Below are 22,599 nucleotides of genomic sequence, written 5' to 3'. Positions count from 1 at the left end.
TGCTGCTTCATCCTTTTAACTCCTTCTTTTATATATAAGTGTATATATATATATATATATATATATATAATTTATTTGGCTGCACCAGGCCTTAGTTGCAGCATGTGGAATCTCTTAGTTGTGGCATGTGGGATCTAGTTTCCTGACCAGAGCTCAAACCTGGGCTCCCTGCATTGGGAGTGTGGAGTCTTAGCCACTGGACCACCAGGGAAGTCTCCCTCTCAAACTTATTTTTTTTTTTTCCTCTCAGACTTCTTTCTGGCTCCTCTTCCTCCTCCTATTCTTCAAACATTCCTGTTTCCCAGGCTTCTGACTCCAGTCCACTTTTCTTCTATTTGCACTAAAGGAAGTCTTTCGTTATCTCTAATTCTGGTTGATTCCTTTGAGGTTGCTAGGTATACAAGCGCATCTGAAAATAGTATCTGCAGTTCTTCGTTCCAAGTATTGAGGCCGTATTTCTTACTATACGGTTTTAGAGTTTGATTTATTTATTTTTGGTTGTGCTGACTCTTCATTGCTGCTTGGGCTTTTCTCCGGATGTGGTGAGTGGGGTCCCCTCTCCAGTTGAGGTGCCCAGGCTTCTCGCTGTGGTAACTTCTCTTGCAGCAGAGCATGGGCTCAATAGTTGTGGTGCATGGGCCCAGCTGCTCTGGGGCAAGTGGGATTGTCCCACATCAAGGACTGAACCCGTGTCTTCTGCGTTGGCAGGTGGATTCCTTACCACTGAGTCACCAGGGAAGTCCATTATCACAAGATTTTAAATACAATACTGATGTTTATTTTTTAAACGTTTGTGTTTTGTTCCATATTTTACGGGAAATGACTAAAATGCTTTTCCTTGAAACATAATGTTAGTTCTTAGTTTTAGATAATCTTTACTTACTTTATTTTGAAAATTGAGATTTAAATCATATAAAATTTACCACTTTAGAGTATACAATTTAGTGTTTCAAGTATTCCTCATACATATATATGTTCATACATGTTAACACTCAACAAGTGATAGAATTTTTAATAATAAACATTTCTAAAGAATTGAGTCATCCAACAGGATCCTCTCTAGATAATGTTACCTTTAACTAGAAACATCAAACATTGGATAAACCCCTTTCAGTGATGTTCTGTAAAGTGTTGCTACTTTGACGGGAGACAGATTAACTCTCAGGTCCCTTGTAACGCTAAAAATCTGTGGGACATACTGATTTGCCCTGCCCCCTACAGAGTGGACTCAATGCCCTCAGAAATAGCAATGGAAAAAAGGGACACATTTTTGGCCCAGAAACAGGTGAAAACACTTTGATTAAAGTTAACGGTGCACAGGAGAAGCAATGTTCTTACAGCAGCAATGGGAACAACTGTTGTTGCTGTTCAGTCATGTCCAACTCTTTTCGACCCCATGGACTGCAGCACACCAGGCTTCCCTGTCCACTATCTCCCAGTTTGCTCAAATTCATGTCCTTTGAGTCAGTGATGCTATCTAACCATCTCATCCTCTGTCACCCTCTTCTTTTGCCTTCAGTCTTTCCCAGCATCAGAGTCTTTTTCCAGTGAGTTGGCTCTTCGAATCAGGTGGCCAAAGTAATGGCAACAAGAGTTCTCAATTAGTTACACTCACAACTTCCGGGGTTTCCTCACCTCCAATCCACAGGGACCTGTACTCTCTAGTGAGGTAAATTAGGATTCTAGCAGGAAGTAGATGCTTCAGAAAAGATGGGGGCTATAGTGACAATGCCAAGCGAAGAGTGAGACTCAGGAGCTGTGGAAAGGGTAGAAAGCCAAGGACCAGGGCCCCCCGCAGGATCTGAACCAACTTTCACCTGATCTTGTTATCTTTCAGTATCCCCTCTGTCTCCAAGACACATCACTGCACAATTATCAACAGGATTTATTAGACTTTGAATTCTACATTTCCAGCTATTTCCTTCATTTATGTTGGCCAAAAATAGTGAAGCCATCCACGTCAGCTTTACTTGTCTTCAAAGTTCATCAGTGCCTGCACTGTAAAGAAACAGACTGTGAGGCTGGAGACTGAAGAATATTCAGAACATACAAATGTTTGGTGAAGATCCTGCTTCTCTGGGTTCTAGGTTCCTACTCACATCTTTACTAATCTTTACTCTAAATTAAGCTGTATGAGTCTGTCCTCTTTGCCACAGATTAATCAGTATTTAAAGAAACCACCTTGCTACCTTTACCTCCCTTTCACCCTGTTCTCCCCAGAACACATGGGGAGGCAGGGCCAGGGCAACTGGAAAAATGCACCATCTTGAAGTAGGCAAAACCTGTCTGACATCCTGCTCTCAATTCCACGTTTCAATGTTACAAACTCCTCTTATTGCTCTCCCGTGCCCACCTCTGGGGGGCACATTCCTCTTCCCCCATTGATATTTTCACTTTGGGTTTATTTTAGCCAGGTATTAGGAGGATAACACTAATAAAATGCTAATAAAAGGAGGACAGGTATTAGGAGGTATTAGGAGGATGACACTAATAAAAATGCCCCTAACTCTTCTAGTTTTTTTTATTTTTAGAGGAAAAATTCATTGATCCAAATTAATCTCCAGGTAGTGAAATCTCAAGTGAGAAATTTAGGAAAGATAATTTTGAGCAGGTAGTTCTCAGCTTAAATCAAACTCTGCTATTTCAATCACATATTGTCTCTGCGTCAGCTAACTCTAGAAAGGACTGAAAGGAAGAGAATTCATGAATCTCTTGAGGACAGTGGGCTCTTGAGAGCTTTCTGCCAACCATCCAATCCTCACAGCTATCAAACTTAAGCCTGAGGCCCTTACTGCCTGGGTCTGAAAGGTGACCTTCAAAGAGAGGAAACACGCATTTCAAAAGGGGGTGGGCTGCCCAAACAGAGCAAAAGCCCACCTTACTGTCCTTAATTCCCAACAGCTGGAACTGGATACTTTTCTCTTGGGAAATCAGCTCTCAGACGTCACAGGATTTGTGTCCCCTACCAGGGAGATTCCCACGTGGCACAGTGGAAAAGAACCTGCCTGCCAATGCAGGAAGCACAAGAGATGCGGGTTTGACCCTTGGGTCGGGAAGCCTGGAGAAGAGAACGGCAATCCACTCCAGTATTCTTGCCTAGGGAATCCCATGGACAGAGGAGTCTGGCAGGCTATGGTCCATGGGGTCACAAAGAGTCAGATACAACTTAGTGACTAAACGATAACAACCAGAGAAGCAGAGTTGCCAGGTCATCACTAGGTTAAAAGAAATTAGGACATATGCCCAGAAAGTGATACGCCAAATGCTGAATTTGCCTTTTTTAGGTGTGCGGTAGAAATTCAGAGGCTCAGATGCCACAACAGTGAATATACTCTGTCTCCTCAGTTATATGTGCTGCTCTGATGAACTTAACTCCTAGCATCCATCCATGGCTGCCCTAAATCCATACCTGCAAACTCTTGTAACCGCTTACGCTCCTCCAGGTTATACTGAAGCTTTTCCAGCAACTCGAAATACCGGAAGAGTGAATCTCTAGGCCAGACAACACGTTCATCCTGATCCATGTCCATTAGCCCAGGCAGATTCTGGTGCACGTGAGTCTCCCAGTCCAGCTGACCTGGAGGGAGGAACGCTTCTTAAAAATATTTTGAGATCCTTGGAAGTTGGATAAAAGCTGATAAATCTATGGGGGTAGGGGTGGAGAAAGCAGGGATGAAAGAGGATATGGGAAGGAGAGAAGGAAAAAATGTGGAGCGCCAAGAAACCACTTTTACAGTTAACAAAGAAAGCCACAACCATACTTTTAAAAACTGCAGCAGAATCACAGGAAATGAAGAGGTGTGAAGAAAGTAACCAAGGCCAGAACATCGGACTGGTGGAGAAAATGGGGAAATACACACAGTGGGAGAACTCCTATTAAGATGTTGGGATCGCTCATGGAAAAGAGGGGTCTGAATTCAACTGGGAGAAACCTTCTGCTTACCGATAGGGTCATAATATCTGGAGCTAGAAGCAGACGAGCAGGAGGAAGATGAAGAGGAGGAAGAAGAGAAGGAAGATGTAGACTTTCTCCTTTTGGACAAGGACTTTGTTCTTGACTTAGATGCTTTTGAACTCTTTCTCCTGAGACTCTGTTTAGACTCTTGTTTAGAAACTTCTGTTAAGTCTGAAACTCTCCTTCGTTGACTGGCATCTCTGTAAGTGAAAAGGGAAATTTCATTGCTTCAAATACATCTACACAATATGACTGGTTCTATCACTATTCTAGTCCTGGCCCTGGCCTAAAAGTAGAACTTAAAGCAAGGAGGCATCTCTGGTGTGCCATCTCAGCCTCTAAATTTCTAAACCTCACACCTAAAAAACTGCTGCCAAGATCTAAGTTTAAGCATACCCAACCTAAATTAACCAATGGGATGCACTCCTATTAGTGCCCTTCACTGCATGACTTCTGTGCTCAATCTTACCCAGGCTTTCACATTCCACACTCCACCTTATTTGGCAGAGTTTTAGCCCCACCCACAGCCCTTGGCCCTATGTCTATTACACCACAACTATGGCCCCTGTGCCCTTGATTCCATCTCATTATTAGAGGGACCCTGGGCTCAGGTCTCTATGTCTTCTCCATTTACGGTTGCTCCTTTGGGGATCTCATCTCCTGAGTTTAAATGCCTTCTAGATCCCTGGTGGCTCAGATGGTAAAGAATTGACATGCAATGCAGGAGACCCGTGTTTGATCCCTGGGTCAGAAAGATTCCTCTGGAGAAGGGAACGGCTAGCCACTCCAGTATCCTCACCTGGAGAATTCCATGGACAGAGGAGCCTGGCAGGTTACAGTCCATAGGGTCACATTAGACACGACTAAGTGACTAACACTTTCACTTCAGATGCAAATTTAAGCCCCTTGTCCAGATATCACTCCTTAAACCAAACTTGTATATGTAACTTTTACTCATGTAGAAAGCTTGAATGTCTAATGACACCTTAAATCCAATCAAAACTAAACTCTTTTCCCACCAATCTTCCATTCACAGTCTTCCCCATCTCAGCTAACTGACCCTTCCTGCTCAGGTCAGAACTCTCATCCTTAATTCTTCTCTCATAACCTACATCCGACCCACCAAGAAATCCCGTTGACTCTACCTTCAAAATATATCTTTTCTCACTAGTACTGGTGCCACTCTGGCCTGAACCATCAACATCTCTTGCTTGGATAGCAGCATAGCCTAACTCATCTCTATGCTTCTCTTCTTGTTCTTCTTACAGTCTATCATCAACACAACAACCAGACCAGTCCTTCTCTCTTTGGAAAAATATTTATTTATTTGGCTGCACTGGGTCTGAGTTGCAGTGTGTGAGCTTAGTTGCCCCAACACATATGGGTTCTTACTTCCCCTGGAGCAGGTTTCAAACCTGTGTCCTCTGCATTGCAAGGTATATTCCTAACCACTGGACCACCAGGGAAGTCCCCAGACTAGTCCTTCTTAAACATAAGTCATTACATGGCGTTACTCTGCTATTTTCCCCCTTTTTCACCCAAAATCAAAGCCTAAGTCCTTACAGTGGTCCCACCAGCCCTACAGGGTCAGGTCCCCGTTGTCTCTCTGACCTCATCTCCTATCATTCTCGCCCCTGCTCACTCCACTTCAATCACAACAGTGTCCAAACACCACCAGGCATGCTTGTTTAGGACCTTTGTACTAGCTGTTCCCTCTGCCGACAACACCCCTTCCCATAGATATCCATGTAGTAATGCCCTCACGTCCTCCAAGTCTTTGCTCAAATGTTACCTTCTCAATAAGGCCACTCTATCTGTTTAAAATTAAAACCCATAATGAATCCCCATCCTATACTCCAATCCCCCTTAACCTGTTCTACATTTTACTTTTTCATAATGCGTATTATATTAAAAATTTTTTTAAGTACAGTTGATTTGCAATGTTGGGTTAATTTCTGCTAAACAGCAGTGACTCAATTATACACATATATACTTTTTATATTAAATGCTTATCATATTTTAACATATTATTTTTAATATGTTCATTGTTTATTGTCTCTTTCCTCCTCCTACTTTATTTTATAAGTTCTATGGGAACAGGCATTATTGTCTATTTTGTTCACTGATATGTTCCAAGCAACTAAGTATTCAATAATTATTAGTTGATGCATTTCTTCTTTTTCTTTCTGCTCTCTTGTCTACTGCTGAACATCCATGGCTTGCTTTGAATAGCATCTGTTTCATGGAAGGTACTTTTACTAGTTTCCGATGGTTGTGACAACAACTTACCACAAATTTGGTAGCCTAAAACAACAGAAATTTATTCTCTCACAATTCTGGAAGCTGGAAATCTGAAATCGACGTGTCAATAGGGCCATGCTCCCTTTGGAAGCTCAAAGACAGAAGGTTCCTTGCTTTTTCTGGCTTCTGGTGGTTGTCTGGCATCCACTGGCCTCCTTTGGCTTGTGGTTGCATCACTCCAATCTCTGTCTCTGTCTTGACAGCTTCTCCTATTCTGTGTCTAACTCTTCTCTCCCATATCTTATGAGGCTCCTAGTCACTGGACTTATGGCCCACTGGATAATCCAGGGTGATTGCATCTCAAGATCCTTAATTTTCCTGCATCTGCAAAGACCCTTTTTCCAAATAAGGTTATGTTCACAGGTTCCGGGGGTTAGGGCATGGACATATCTTCTTGGAGACCACTGTTCAACCCAATACAATAAATAGTTATTGAAGGAATAGAATCCTCTCTCAAAGCCAACCTTCACCTTTGGTTTTCTACCTCTTTCACATGTGTGCATCCCACTTCACATATACACTCCTAACCTGGCATCCAGTTTGCTAATGCTTGACCTCTGTGCCTCAGGGATTAGGTTTTGTCTCCTGAAAAGAAAAAAAAAAAAAGCAAAACAGTGAAGAGAGTTACACTGAAGCAGGAGGGTAGTAAGGAAAAAAATAAAAGAATTCTGATCATTAAGTGAAGAAAACTGGGTGAGGAGAACAAGTTGTAGTAAAGGAGCGAAAAAGAGTGGGAAAGCCCTGAAAGTGGACAAGGAATCAGGCAATGTTTTAGAGCTGGGGAATTCTAACTCTGAGGCAGATCTGTCACACAGGGGGAGATGGGAGGAAGGCCAAGGAGCAGAAATAGAGGGTGAGATCAGGAAACCCTCGAGAACTGAAGGTGTGTATGAAGATAAGGCAGCAGACCTCTGGATAATCTGCCTCTTGAATATGTCGGCTTTGTGCTGGACCTCCAGGTGTGTCATCTCCTCGTTCAGCTCATTCCTGATATTCTGGAAGTTAGTAACTGCCCCAAAGGGCCATCAGGAGTCGGAAGGCGGCGGTGACTAGACCTGGGGAGACCGCTTAGGTGGGGAGAAACCAAGTGAAATATCCATTCCAGGGCCCACACTTCCCTGTTACATCAGATTCTCTCCCTCTGTAATCCAGCAAACCTAGCTTTCACTCTTCTTCCCAACCCCGCCTCCCACCAAGTTTCACCTCTTCTATGCTTACCCATCATGGCTACTATGATATTTCGAAAGATAATGGAACCAAGTAACAACCAGAGGATGACATAGATGCTGCTGAAGGCACGACTGACTTCAGGCACCTTCCAGGTGTCCTGAAGCAGTGCATACCAGTGATCCAGGGTGAAGAGAATGAACACGGTTACTATGGAATTCAGTAGGTCCCTAAAGAAAAAGGAGATGTGTGTACAGAGGGAGCTAATTCTCTAAGAAACACTATCATCTGTACTCTTGCAGCAACATGAGAGCACTTCTTTGCAGTTTGCTCTGACTTTGGCTCCTTTTCTACCATACTCGGGTTTTGTGTTTTATTTTTACCTAATCTTCAGTTTGAGATTGTTTTACTTGCTTTTCCTTTGTTATGAATAATCTACAAATATCCCTCAGTATTCCATCAGTGCCTGGGGCACAGTAGGTACTCAATACATAGATATTAACTGAATGTTTAAAAATTGAATCACCAGGGAGGTGGGTTCAGGATGGGGAACACATGTACACCCATGGCTGATTCATGTGAATGTATGGCAAAAACCACCACACTATTTTGAAGTAATTAGCCTCCAATTAAAATAAATAAATTAAAAAAAATTGAATCACCAACTACACATTATTTTTCAAGTTGATTCTACACTGTCCTATGGACTTCACCTGATAAGAGTCACAAATTTAGCAAACATCATGCCTACTTGGTTTGCTGCATGAATTGATAACCAAAGTTCAGTTCAGTTCAGTCGCTCAGTCGTATCCGACTCTCCGCGACCCCATGAATCACAGCACACCAGTAAGTGGATGGATATGTGGCATAAACATGTGATTCCAAATAATGAGTGATGATGAATATATCACAAAAGATCTCAGAAGATATCTACATTTTCTCTCTTATCCCTCCATATACAAATAATTGAAAACATCAGAGCCTGAATAGAATGAATTCTATGACTTCCCTAAATCAATACTCTTACAAAACCACTTGTTAGTCTAAGATAGAGACCTGAGAAGTGCTGACAAGATTGGATTCCAATTCATAAATAACTTTGTATCCTCTAAATCCAAATAGACTTTCTACTAGTAATCAGAGTTCTCTAGACAGAGATTACTAGGATTTTACTTTTGTAATTGTGTTCATGTGTAATTTCTACACTGAGAGATTGCAGTAAAACCAGTGACCATGCTTGAGAGTCATGGTAACATTTATCGATCACTTACAATGTGTGAAATGCTGTGTAACTGCTTAAATAAATTACATCATTTATCCCTATACTCATGAAGTTATGCTACTTTTAATCCCATTTTTCAAAAAAGGTAACCGAAGCATTGAAACCAGGGCTTAACCACTGGAATATACTGCTTTTTAAAGACAGTTGATGAGGGTAAGTTTGAATTTGCAAAACCCAGAGCAAACCAGGAACTAGCTGTCCTATTCTCAAAATTGGAGCTAATACCACTCACTATTCTTTGCTTTCTCTTTCCCTCTCCCTACTGTGTTCTATTCCCATTTCTTACAATAGACTATACTTGTATTACTGCACTTTGGATTCGCTTTCCAGTCATATGTCCAGATTCTCTCCCCCACCCCCCAGGCTCCCCCTGGTCCTGCCTACGAGAAGAACTCATGATACTCCAGGTCCTGGCGAGTTGAACGGGTGTAGTTCTCGAAGAAGTAGACGCCAGCCACAGCAAAAATGTAGAAGAAGATGAGCAGCAACATCAGGAGGAAGGTCATGCTCTGAAGGCCGTGACCTTCAGTCAGAGCTGGGCCAGACCAGGCTCCTTTCCACCCACAGCCCGGCCAGGCCCACCCTGGAAATGCCCCCCAGATCCTCACTGCCAGCCTGAGCCCAGTCATCTCTAGAATCCGGCAGCTTGTCCCCGGCCCTTTCTCATGGACACCATTTCACAGTGTCTTATTGCCTTCTTTCACCCACCCAGACTGTTTCAGGTTATACCCCCATGTTTTTCCACTTCGCCCACCTGATAGAGCTGCAATAGTCAAATTACCTTGAGGGCCCTGACCAGGGCCAAAATGATGACTCGAACTTGACGGAATCGTGCAAAGAGTTTAAGAGACCTTAGCACCCGGCAGATCCTTAGCAACTGGAGCCATACAGGTTTGCTTGTTACCCCTGCTAGCACCACAATCTCAGGAATCAGGGACTGTAGGAAACACAGATTGTGAGTAAAATATACCCCTCAAAGCACCCAGTACAGCTGCCCCTTTTTTTTTATCATATTCTTTTTCATAGTTCTTTGGTCATTATCCTTTGAATCAACTTGCTCAGATGTAAAAAGGGGATAAATGCAATGCTTATCTCATTGGATTACTGTGGAGCTCAAATAAAAAAAACAAAAGTAAAACAGGATAGTTCCTGACATTTAATAAGTGCCTAGTAACTGGTAGAAGTTATTGCTGAGGATAATATGATTAGATTCTTCCTTGCTTCTAATGACAACTTCTGCAATGCCTGACTTTTAGTTTTAGAGAAAAAACAACCAAAATAAGGAAGTTAGGTACATTTCTATTTGTTCTTCCTATACTGTAATTATCTTAACTTTTCTTGTCTTTGATTCACCTAGGCACATTTCTCAGTCCAGTAAATTAATCTTCAGGATATCTATCTATCCTTACCAATACTGTGACCACAAAGTCAAAGACGTTCCAGGCATTCTTCCAGAAGAGGAAAAAGCTGGAGAGCCACATAAGAAGGATCTCCAAGATGAAAACAAGCAAGATGAACCAAGCTGCCACCTCCAGAGTCAGCTTCAGTGGCTCCAATTGGGTTTTTGCAGATTCGAGCAATTCTGTGAGAATAGAGCAAAGGATGAGTAGAGTTTAAAGAAGGGGGAATTTGAATGATAGAGAATGATTAGCAACTGCTAAAAAGCCACAGTTGTGCCCACTGCTATGCCATTTTTCTTTTGGAAAATTAAGGCGTTTTTCTCCTTAATACTGTTATTGCTTCAACCTATGAAAGAGAATGAAAAATAGCTTCAAGTCATCTCCTGGTGGTACTGGTACGTGTTAACAGCTACAAGTTACTGCCTTCTCACTCTGGGGTCAGAAAGTCACCAAGGAATTGCTTAACTACCACCAATGCTGTCTGCTGTCCATTGTTTGGTGTTACCAGAACACCAAACTTCACAAAGCAGCAATGGGCCTTCAGAAAAGAATGCAAATGTAGGGCCATGGTATGGAAAATGTTTTATAACATATCTAGGAACAAGAAACCAAAACCATGGGATGTATTAGGCTATAATAAGAAATTACCTGGTTGTTATTTTTATTTATTTGGCTGTGCTGAGTCTTCACTGGGGCATGTGGGCAGCACACAGGCTTCCCAGCGCAGGGGCTTCGCTCTAGTTGTGGTCCGTGGGTGGGTTTAGTCATGCAGGTGAGTTTACCTGCCTCTCAGCATGTGGGATCTTAGGCTCAGACCAGGGACTGAACCTATGTTCCCTGTATTGGAAGGCAGATCCTTAACCACTGGACCACCAGGAAAGTCCTTTTGTTAGTTTTAAAACTTTCCCTTTCTATTTTGCCTAAAATTGATTTTATTCTGCAGACTGAATCCAAATTGAACCCTCTGTAGAACCTATCTATTTGCTAACTTTGATTCCTTAACTCATCTTTCAACCCTCTTCACCTTTTCTATACATTTAATAGATGGACATCATGCTGTAGAAAAAAACATTAAGATCAAAATAGGTTTAAAAGCTGAATAATAATTTGTTTCTCTTTAAAACAGAGTAATCTGAGAACCTCCAAAGGCACTATGATTGATATGCCTGGTGATTAATAGAGACAAGAAGAGAATAATCAATCATCTTGAACAACACAAACTGCCGTGTAATTTTGATACATACTCAGTTTTAAATTGTTATTGTTTTTAGCAATGTTTTGGCTAATTACATCTATTATGAAGTAAGGAACACTGATATTGAAAAACAACTTCATGGAGAGCAAAAGAATAATTCTGCAAGTTTATTTCAAGACAATCTTCATCAGATTCTATAAATTGCATTCATCTGATAGAACATTTAGCACATAAAGATATCTCTAGAACCTTGATAATATATTAAAAAGCAGAGACATTACTTTGCCAACAAAGGTCCGTCTAGTCAAGGCTATGGTTTTTCCCGTGGTCATGTATGGATGTGAGAGTTGGACTGTGAAGAAAGCTGAGCGCCGAAGAATTGATGCTTTTGAACTGTGGTGTTGGAGAAGACTCTTGAGAGTCCCTTGGACTGCAAGGAGATCCAACCAGTCCATTCTAAGGGAGATCGATCCTGGGTGTTCATTAGAAGGACTGATGCTAAAGCTGAAACTCCAATACTTTGGCCACCTCATGCGAGAAGTTGACTCACTGGAAAAAACTCTGATGCTGGGAAAGGTTGGGGGCGGGAGGAGAAGGGGACGACCGAGAATGAGATGGCTGGATGGCATCACCGACTCTGTGGACATGAGTTTGAGTGAACTCCGGGAGTTGGTGATGGACAGGGAGGCCTGGCGTGCTGTGATTCATGGGGTCATGGAGAGTCGGACACGACTGAGCGACTGAACTGAACTGAGAATCTCAAAAATCAGTGTTAAAATTATGTTATACTCAGGTTTTTTTTGTTGGAAATAAGGACTATTCACACTCATGATGTGTTATTTTCAGAGAAGGGCTTGCAAATAAACCAAATCTTTCTTTTCTCACTCTCACCATTTAGAAGCAAAATATGAAAAGTATAAAAACAAGCCAATTGGTGTTTGAAGTGCAAAGAATTACCAATATCATTCTGGAAGAAGATTAGTTCCTATTTTTTTATGCCCAAACACATAATTAAATTTTCACCTACACTTTAACATATATAATATGTATTTAACATATAATACACAATGTTGTAAACCTAAAACTAGTATATATCTAAATTTTTTGAAGGAAACAAAAACTATACAAATATAATACACAGGGAATTCCTTGGTGACTCAGGGTCCAGTGGTTAGGAGGCAGTTTCACTGCCATGGGCCAGGGTTTGATCCCTGGTCAGAGAACAAAGATCCTGTTCGCCATCCAACACAGCCAAAAAAAAAAAACCAATAAAATATTTGCTACCCAAATCAAACTTAATATATGTTGTTGTTCTTCAGTTGCTAAGTCATGTCTGACTCTTTGTGACCCCATGGACTGCAGCACGCCAGGCTCCCCTGTCCTTTACTATCTCCCGGAGTTTGCTCAAACTCATGTCCATTGAGTTGGTGATGCCATCCAACCATCTCATCTTCTGCCTCCTCCTTCTCTTTTTGCCTTCAATCTTTCCCAGCATCAGGGTCTTTTCCAATGAGTCAGCTCTTCACATCAGGTGGCCAAAGTATTGGAGCTTCAGCTTCACCATCAGTCTTTCCAATGAATATTCAGGGTTGACATCCTTTGGGATTGACTGGTTTGATCTCCTTGCTGTCCAAGGGGCTCTCAAGAGTCTTCTCTTACACCACAGTTCAAAAGCATCAATTCTTTGGTGCTCAGCTTCTTTATAACCCAACTGTCACATCCGTACATGACCACTGGAAAAACCATAGCTTTGATTATATGGACGTTTGTTGGCAAAGTGATGTCTTTGGTTTTTAATACACTGTCTGGGTTTGTCATGGCCTTCCTTCCAAGGAGCAGTGAAAGTCGCTCAGACTCTTTGTGACCCCATGGACTGTATAGTCCATGGAATTTTCGAGGCCAGAATACTGGAGTGGGTAGCCTTTCCCTTCTCCAGGGGAACTTCCCAACCCAAGGATCGAATCTAGGTCTCCCGCATTGCAGGTGGATTCTTTACCAGCTGAGCCACAAGGCAAGCCCAAGAATACTGGAGTGGGTAGCCTATCCCTTCTCCAGCGGATATTTGCGATCCAGGAATCAAACCAGGGTCTCCTGCATTGCAGGTGGATTCTTTACCAACTGAGCTACGAGGGAAGTATAGGAGCAAGAGTCTCTTAATGTCATGGTTACAGTCACTGTCTGCAGTGATTCTGGAGCCCAAGAAAACAAAGTCAGTCACTGCTTCCACTTTTTCCCCTTCTATTTGCCATTAAGTGATGGAACCAGATGCCATGATCTTAGTTATGTTTTTTTTTTTTTGTTGTTGTTGTTTTAATTTTGTACTTTGTAGTGATCTTAGTTTTTTGAATGTTGAGTTTTAAGCCAGCTTTTTCCCTCTTCTCTTTCACCCTCATCAAGAGGCTCTAGTTCTTGTTCACTTTCTGCCACTAGAGTAGTATCATCTACAAATCTGAGGTTGTTGATATTTCTCCCAGCAGTCTTGATTCCAGTTTGTGATTCATCCAGCTCAGCATATTGCATGATGTACTCTGCATATAGATTTATAATCAGAGTAACAATAGCCTTGTATTCCTTTCCCAATTTGGAACCAGTCAGTTGTTCGGTTCTAACTGTTGCTTCTTGGCTGGCATACAGATTTCTGCAGAGAGAGGTAAGGAAGTTACCTGTTTGTTGTGATACACACAGTCAAAGATTTTAGCGTAGTCAATGAAGCAGATGTTTTTCTGTAATCCCTTTGCTTTCTCTATGATCCAACAAATGTTGGCAATTGGATCTCTGATTCCTCTGCCTTTTCTAAACCCAGCTTGTACATCTGGAAGTTCTTGGTTCATGTACTACTGAAACCTAGCTTGAAGGATTTTGAGCATAACCTTCCAAGCATGTGAAATGAGTGCAACTGCACTGTAGTTTAACATTCTTTGTCATTGCCCTTCTTTGGGACTTGAATAAAAATTGACCTTTTCCAGCTCTAAGGCAGCACTGCTGAGTTTTCCAAATTTGCAGACATACTGAGTGCATCACTTTAGCAGAATCATCTTTTAGGATCTTAAATAGCTCGATTGTAATTCCATCACCTTCACTAGCTTTGTTGATTCAATATATAATGCCACATAAAAATTCATTTCTAGACAAATAATATACTTTCTTTTAAAAAAAGCATGGTCCGGCGGCGCAGGCGCAGACGCGGGAGACGCCCGGCTCCGGCAGCGCAGACGCGGGAGACGCCCGGCTCCAGCGCAACTGACCACGTGCAGAATCGTGGCTGAGATGAGCTACCCCGCGCCCAGGGTTAGGGCGGTGGCCGAGAGGAGCTGTACCACGTCCAGGAGGCGGTGGCTGCTTGGGCACCGGAGGGCCGAGAGGAGCTGATCCACATTCAAAGCAGGAGGGGCGGCCTTGAGGAGATACCCCTCGTCCAAGGTAAGGTACAGCGGCCGCGCCTTGCTGGAGCAGCTGGGAAGAGCTACTCCATGACCAAGTGGAATATAAGAATCCAGTGTTCTGGGGAGGAAGGAACAAGATGGCGGAGGGATAAGACGGCGAGACCACTTTCTCCCCCACAAATTCATCAAAAGAACATTTGAACGCAGAGTAAAGTCCACAAAACAACTTCTGAATACTGGCAGAGGACATCAGGCTCCCAGAAAAGCAGCCCATTGTCTTCTAAAGGAGAGAGAAGAAATCCAGCTCCACCCACCAGAACACCGACACATGCTTCCCTAACCAGGGAACCCGGACAAGTCACCCGTCCAACCCCACACACAGCGAAGAAACTACATAATAAAGAGAACTCCACAAACGGCCAGAAGAGGGAAAGGCCACCCCAAGCAAAGCAATATAAGTAAGATGAAGAGGCAGAGAAATACCCAGCAAGTAAAGGAACAAGATAATTGCCCACCAACACAAACAAAAGAAGAAGATATAGGGAATCTACCTGATAAAGAATTTCGAATTTTGATGGTGAAAATGATTCAAAATCTTGAAAGTAAAATGGAGTTACAGATAAATAACCTGGAGAAAAGGATTGAGAAGATGGAAGAAAGATTTAATAAGGACTTAGAAGAAATAAAAAAGAGTTAATATACAATGAATAATGCAATAGATGAGATCAGAAACGCTCTGGAGGGAACAAACAGTAGAATATCAGAGGCAGAAGACAGGATAAGCGAACTAGAAGATAGAATTGTAGAAATAAATGAAAGAGAGGAAAAAAGAAAAACGAATTAAAAGAAATGAGGACAATATTAGAGACCTCTGGGACAATGTTAAACGCTCCAACATTCGAATCATAGGAGTCCCAGAAGAAGAAGACAAAAAGAAAGACCATGAGAGAATACTTGAGGAGATAATAGGTGAAAACTTCCCTAAAATGGGGAAAGAAATAATCACCCAAGTCCAAGAAACCCAGAGAGTCCCCAACAGGATAAACCCAAGGCGAAATACTCCAAGACACATATTAATCAAATTAACAAAGATCAAACACAAAGAACAAATATTAAAAGCAGCAAGGGAAAAGCAGCAAATAACACATAAGGGGATTCCCATAAGGATAACAGATGATCTTTCAACAGAAACTCTTCAGGCCAGAAGGGAGTGGCAAGACATACTTAAAGTGATGAAAGAAAATACCCTACAGCCCAGATTACTATACCCAGCAAGGATCTCATTCAAATATGAAGGAGAAATCAAAAGCTTTACAGACAAGCAAAAGCTGAGGGAATTCAGCATCACCAAACCAGCTCTCCAACAAATGCTAAAGGATCTTCTATAGACAGGAAACACAGAAAGAGTGTATAAACTTGAACCCAAAGCAATAAAGAAAATGGCTACGGGATCGTACTTATCAATAATTACCTTAAACGTAAATGGGTTGAAATTTTCAAAAAGGCTAGGAACAATTCTCATAGCCATCAATAGTTCAGTGTTGAGTTCATGAATAGTTTTTAAAGTTTGGGACAAACTGTAGTATTTGCTATTTGAAGTACTATTTGTAATTGGCATATTCTGATGTAACATTGGTCTTCATTTCCAACTTAAAACGCCTAAAAATGCCTAACAGGTTTTTAGATTTGTGAACTTTAGTTGAAATGTATTTTACGATGTTACTAAACCTGCAGAAATATTGAAATATTTCAGAGAACTTATTCACTGTACATTTAATTTATTTTATTTATAAAAGTTATGAACTGTAGAAAGTTTTACTTGTTGGGTCAAATGCTTGTTGCTTCAAATGCTTGTTGCATTTGAAGTGCTAGTTACAAGAAAATCAAATACCTTCAATGTATAAATGCTATTAAGTTTTTAAAGGACTCTGGAGTATAAGTAAGTTTGTTTAAAGAAATTTAGTCTGTTCAACTTGAAAAAAAATAAATAAAATTGGAAAAAAAAAAAGCATAATCACTTATAAAATGGAAAAAGTATAAATTTACTCACATTTTATTATTAAAATTACATAACATTAAAATAAAATAGTAACATGTTACTCTAAAATATTATTTTTACTTAAGTTTACTTCTCCATATCACAGAAAAAATATGATAAAATATACTGATTATAATTACGAGGAGGTTTTCAAAGTTATATATGTTTTCCTGGGAAACAAAGTCATAGGACAACAAAGACTGAGGAGTTCTGATCTAGAGAACTTCTCCCTATCTCTAACAGTAATATTTATGATCTGGAAAACTGCTTTAAAAAATCTAAACAAAGTCTTAAAGTTTATCACATGAATTAGTCTATTCAAAAAAACTGTTAGTCACAAATTATTTCCCTCTGCCAAATCCCTCCTGCCTTTCTATCATGCGTGCATGCTAAGTTGCTTCAGTCCTGTCCAACTCTTTGCAACCCTATGGACTATACCCCGCCAGGCTCCACTGTCCATGAGATTCTCCAGGCAAGAATATTGGAGTGGGTTGCCATGCCCTCCTCCAGGGGATCTTCCCAACCCAGGGACTAAACCCTCGTCTCTTATGTCTCCTGCATTGGCAGGCGGGTTCTTTCCATGGGAAGGTACTTAATGATCTTGCCAGGTGGTTGCCACACAGGCAGTCCACCATTCCTCTGGCACAGTAATCATATTTCATATTCAGCTGTTTTACCAAAAAGAATGGTTAGTGTTGTTCTATTTTGATTTGCCCATTAGATCCAAGGAATTCCATATATTTACCGCCCATTAGATCCAGGGAATCTCATATATTTACTTTATTGTAAGGCTTAAGTCTTTATCCCTAATCCTACAAGGTAAACACTTGCCAATTACCATGATTAACAAGAAATAGGAAATGTGGGTAAAATCCTCACCACTGTGGGGAGGAAATAAAATAGTTCAAAGCACATAGTACACTAGAGTTGGCCAATGACACCAATTACTGTTGTGTCTTAAAATACTCTTGACCTGACTGCATTAAAAGACTACTGTTAAGGTGGGAAACTTCCCCCAAATAGTGATGAAACGAGGAAGTGAGTACTTCTACTATCCTTTCTGAGTGGTTTGTTTGAGATGTAATCAAATGAGTTCATTGATTTTCCAAACATTCTTTTGCTTTTAATACATTTCATAAAATTTGTGACTGGTTTTAGTCATTTACTTTTTAAGTCATTCTCCTCGCTCATCTAACATCTTAGTTGTACCTTTACATACACTGTGAGCTTTCTTATTTGTACTTAATCTTTTAAATCTATTTGTAAAAATGTAAATGTTGGATCACCTGCTGATAGGCACTCAGTATCTCTATTAGGAGGTTCATTTGATATATATATATAAACAGCATGTCCCCTACACACGAACTTTCAAGGTGCAAACTTTCAAAGATGCCAATGTGCGTTCACACATCCAATCATGTAAGTCAGCTCATGTGTCTGGTGTACATGGTCATGCGTGTGCATCCTCTACAAGTGGCTGTGCTTTTGTGTACTTCACTGTACAGTACCACAAAGAGTACAGTATCTTTATGTCAAGACCAGGATGTCCAGAAGCAAATGTAAAAACAGTGGTGATGCAGCTGGTACTGCTAAGAGGCACCAGAAACTGGAGGTCCAGAGAAAGGAACGAAGAGAGACCAGAGAAAGAAGTAACTGAAGAACCAGAGAGAGTCACAACGCAGGAAATGGCGAGGGGATTTTCTTTATTTGAGATACTATTAGCTTTGGAGGCACAGAACCCGAACATAGAACAGTACACAAAGGTTGCAGCAGCCGTTCGGAACACAATCCAGTGCCCCCGTGTCATCTAGGACAAGCATAAAAAAAAAAAAAGAGCTACAACCCAGACATCACTGGATTGTTTTTTCATGAGCATAGACAGAACTGAATTCAGCAAGGAACCAGAACCTGTTCAACACCTGCCATCCACATCAGGCTTGAATGAAAGTGCAGCCTGCCCTCCATCTCCTACTGTTTTCTTTTTTTAATTTTTTTTTAATTTTTATTTTTTTTATTTTTTTTTACATCCCCTACTGTTAACGATGCTTCAGCTCTCCCGTCTCCCGCCTCCTCTCCCTCCTCCAGTCAATACCTCTTCTTGCTTGTTCCCTCGATGCCAACTCCTGTGTGCCAAGTCTTGTAGTGCACCTTTCAAGGTGCTGTGCTGTGAGATTTAAAGTGTTTTAGTTTTTTTCAGTTTTTAAATTTTTTAAATTTATTTTTGGCTGTGCTGGGTCTTTGCTGCTGCATGGGTTTTCTCTAATTGTGAGGAACAGGGACACTTTCCAGTTGAGGTGTACAGGCTTCTCGCTGTGGTGGCTTCTCTTGTAGCACAGTACAGGCTCTCGGGTACACAGGCTTCAGAGCACAGGCTCAATAGTCGTGGCACACAGGATTGTTGCTCCATGGCATGTGGTAGCCTCCTGGACCAGGGATCAACCCCGTGTCTCACGCGTTGGCAGATGGATTCTTTACCACTGCGCCATCAGGGAAGCCCTTATTTGTTTTTCCTTTACATATTATTTGTGTGAAAAGTATTATAAACCTATTAGAGTATGGTAGCACTATACAGCAGATGGTGTTAGTTGAGTACCTTGACTAACTTTGTTGGACTTATGAATACACTCTAGGAATGACTCGTTCATATGTAGAGGACTTACTATATTAGACTAAACTAACACAAGATATGGCAAAACCAACCAATATAATATTGTAAAATAAAAAAAATAAAAATAAATAAAAAATAATAATAATAAAAAAATAAATAAACTAACACAAGAAATCAGAGAAGGCAATGGCAAGCCACTCCAGTACTCTTGCCTGGAAAATCCCATGGATGGAGGAGCCTGGTAGGCTGCAGTCCGTGGGGTCGCTAAGGGTCGGACACGACTGAGTGACTTCACTTTCACTTTTCACTTTCACACATTGGAGAAGGAAATGGCAACCCACTCCAGTGTTCTTGCCTGGAGAATCCCAGGGACGGGGGAGCCTGGTGGGCTTCCGTCTATGGGGTCACACAGAGTCGGACACGACTGAAGTGACTTAGCAGCAGCAGCAGCAACACAAGAAATACAGCTGGTTTTCCCATCTCCAATTGCTTAGGAGTCTGCTACCCCTACCTCTAAGTGCCTGGACTACCTTAGACTACTTTTGAGAGCCCTCCCAATGTTTCTAGGTCTTAGCAGTTGCACAAATCCAGGACACTTAATATAATTGTCACTATCACAATTCAAGTAACATTCAAAAGTGTAAAATGATCAACTTGAAGGAAAAGTGACTCCCAACCTTTCATTCAATGTGAGTTCTCACCTATTTCCACCATCAGGACAACTGTATTCAAAAAGATGAGGAAGATGATAAAGTTTCTGAAGATAGGACCTGTCTTCTCTTAAGAAAACATACAGAATGAAGTTCTTTCTAATTTATGTAGGTGACATAATTAGGATAATAGAACTGGTGAGAATGAGAAGAAAATGGAGTTTGGGAAGGAACAAATAAGTCCTTAGGCAGATGATGAGGCAAGAGAGTGAAAAGTGATAAAAATGAGTGGTAAGAGGAACCTCCATGGTGGTCCAGTGGTTAAGATTCTGCATTCTAATGCAGGGGGTGTGGGTTCAATCCCTGGTCTGAGAACTAAGGTCCCACATGCTGTGGGGTATAACCAAAAATTAAAAACAACTTGTGGGGGGTGGGGAGAATGGGAGGAAGGGATAGTTAGGGAGTGTGGGATCGACATGTACATACTGTTATATTTAAAACGGACAACCAACAGGGACCTACTGCATAGCACAGGGAACTCTGCTCAATGTTTTGTGGCAGCCTGGATGGGAGAGGAGCTTGGGAGAAAATGGATATATGTACATGCATGGCTGAGTCCCTTTGCTGTCCGCTATCACAACACTGTCAATTTGTGGCAGCCTGGATGGGAGAGGAGCTTGGGAGAAAATGGATATATGTACATGCATGGCTGAGTCCCTTTGCTGTCCGCTATCACAACACTGTCAATTGGCCATACTCCAATAAAAAAATAAAGCTTAAAAAAAAAAACAAGTGGCATGAAAGGATACACTCAAGGACCCATCCAGCCCATAAGGAAAGAGGTGGCCTCTCGCTGCATCGCACTCGAAGGGTGCTCATTAGCCTCTGGGCATGTGTAATCCGTTCTACATGACGAGGTTTTATGGAGAAACGTACAAGCTGGTGTTGATCTCCCAACATAAGTTGCTTCTGACGGGAAGAATCTACATCAAAAATAAAAAAGGGACAGTGGATAAACATAAAAAGAAATCTTTGGGAGTATCAAGAGCAGGTAGGGTTGGGGGGCAGGAACACTTGTTAAGTAATGGACCCCCCCCACACCCCCGAGGGCTTACCTTGCTGTTCCTTCATACAGCAACTAATACTATTGTGAAGTAAGAGATAATCTATTGCTTATGACCAACACTGTTCATGCCCAAGACAACTTACAGGTAATACCCTCAAAGTTTTAAGTGTCTTTGGTAGAAACATCCAGGCCAGCCAGGGCTACTAGCTATCCCAGGCCTAAAAACGAGGGACATAGTTCTATCTCCTGGATTCAGAGCTTTATTTGTTAAGTCTTTATCAAGTTTGGTGTAACTTTTTAAAGCTGCAACCAAACCAATCTCCCCTGAATTTTCAACCCTTAAAATTGTCTCTGCTTCCTACTCTTTGGAGGGTGTGGTTACATGTGTGTGTGTGTTCAGTCACTCAGCTGTGTCCCACTCTCTGCGACCCCATGGACTGTAGGCCCCCCGGGGTTCCTCTGTCCATGGGATTTTCCAAGCAAGAATACTGGAGAGGGTTGCCATTTCCTCCTCCAGGAGATCTTCCCCACCCAGGGATGAAACCCACATCTCCTGCCTTGGCAGGCGGATTCTTTACCACTGTGCCACCTGGGAAAGGTGTGGATGGGAGCCTTAAATGCATCTTAGTGAAGAAACAGGCTGCTGACCGAGAATCTCTCGGATTGTGTGCCGTGGCACAGCTTGGCTCAAGCCTTGCAGATGCTCGATGAGAGAGAAAGTATCAATGAGTCGGGAACGAATGGCATCAGCACGGGGTAGTTGCGTGTGTCCTGATGGGTGATAAGTGGCCATGTCTGTTAAGAAAATAAAAGGGTGTCATTTCATTTTCGGAGTTGCACCAAGGCTTAGAGATTCTCTTCCCTTTCTCCCAAGGTCTTCGCCCTTAAGAAGACAAATACATTGTACTCAGACTCAAGGCCTTTTGAAACAAAAGGAGACGGGAGTCATTAAAGAAACTGCGTAGTTGACTAAGCGGCCAGGCGCCTTCACCCGTGTGACAGCATTTCTAGTTAAATGCAGCAGCCACAGAAGGCAGGAGTTTCGGGGTTGGACAGAGAGGAATTCAAGCACCATCTGGACCTGATGGAGGGAGTCAGGTAATGCAATGAGGTGGGACAGAGGGAGGGCTCAGGGACTGCCCCCGAAAAGAAAAACCCAGTTCCCCGAGGAACTGGATAAAAGGCAACAGCCTGACATTTGGAAAATGTGTCCGATCCCAAGCGTGACCTCTCCAACGCGCTCCCTCAGGTGCCAACTCCTCTCAATTCCGCCCAGTCGGCCCTGACTTCAACTCCTCCGCCTCCGGTTCGGGCGCCCCCTGAGCTCGGCTCTCCGCCGGCGGGGCGGGTTCGGGGTCGGCTCCCGCCTCCGCAGCGCCACACGTCCGGCTCCAGCCCGGAGCCGCCCGGTCCCGGGTTCCGGCTGGCCCCGGGACCCACCCCCAGCAGCGGCCAGCGACCCGGACCCCGTTCGCGGCCCCGGCAGCCCCAGCGCTCGCCGCGTCGGCCCCGCCCCGCGCGCCGGCCACTCGGCGGTTAGCAGCTGGTTCCGCC

At 42.3% G+C, this 22,599-nt stretch overlaps 1 protein-coding gene across 1 annotated transcript; it reads right to left on the bottom strand.

The window, feature by feature from the left end:
* Nucleotides 1-1,068: 1,068 nt before the first annotated feature.
* On the bottom strand, nucleotides 1,069-22,542 carry CATSPER2 (cation channel sperm associated 2). Its single transcript, XM_088829465.1, has 12 exons — nucleotides 21,694-22,542; nucleotides 20,789-20,962; nucleotides 20,031-20,099; nucleotides 10,115-10,287; nucleotides 9,487-9,642; nucleotides 9,090-9,214; nucleotides 7,475-7,653; nucleotides 7,166-7,265; nucleotides 6,785-6,841; nucleotides 3,944-4,155; nucleotides 3,410-3,577; nucleotides 1,069-1,998 (listed from the first exon to the last, which is right to left on the bottom strand). Exons 1-12 carry the CDS (start codon nucleotides 21,836-21,838, stop codon nucleotides 1,967-1,969), a joined length of 1,590 nt encoding a protein of 529 aa, XP_088685591.1. The 5' UTR covers nucleotides 21,839-22,542; the 3' UTR covers nucleotides 1,069-1,966.
* Nucleotides 22,543-22,599: the final 57 nt, after the last annotated feature.

Source organism: Moschus berezovskii, chromosome 21 (assembly GCF_049115385.1).
Source record: "Moschus berezovskii isolate FMDL1 chromosome 21, NW_MosBer_1.0, whole genome shotgun sequence".
NCBI classification, from domain to species: Eukaryota; Metazoa; Chordata; class Mammalia; order Artiodactyla; family Moschidae; genus Moschus; species Moschus berezovskii.
Note: the sequence above shows the minus strand (reverse complement) of the source record. Positions and strands in the feature narration are given on the sequence as shown.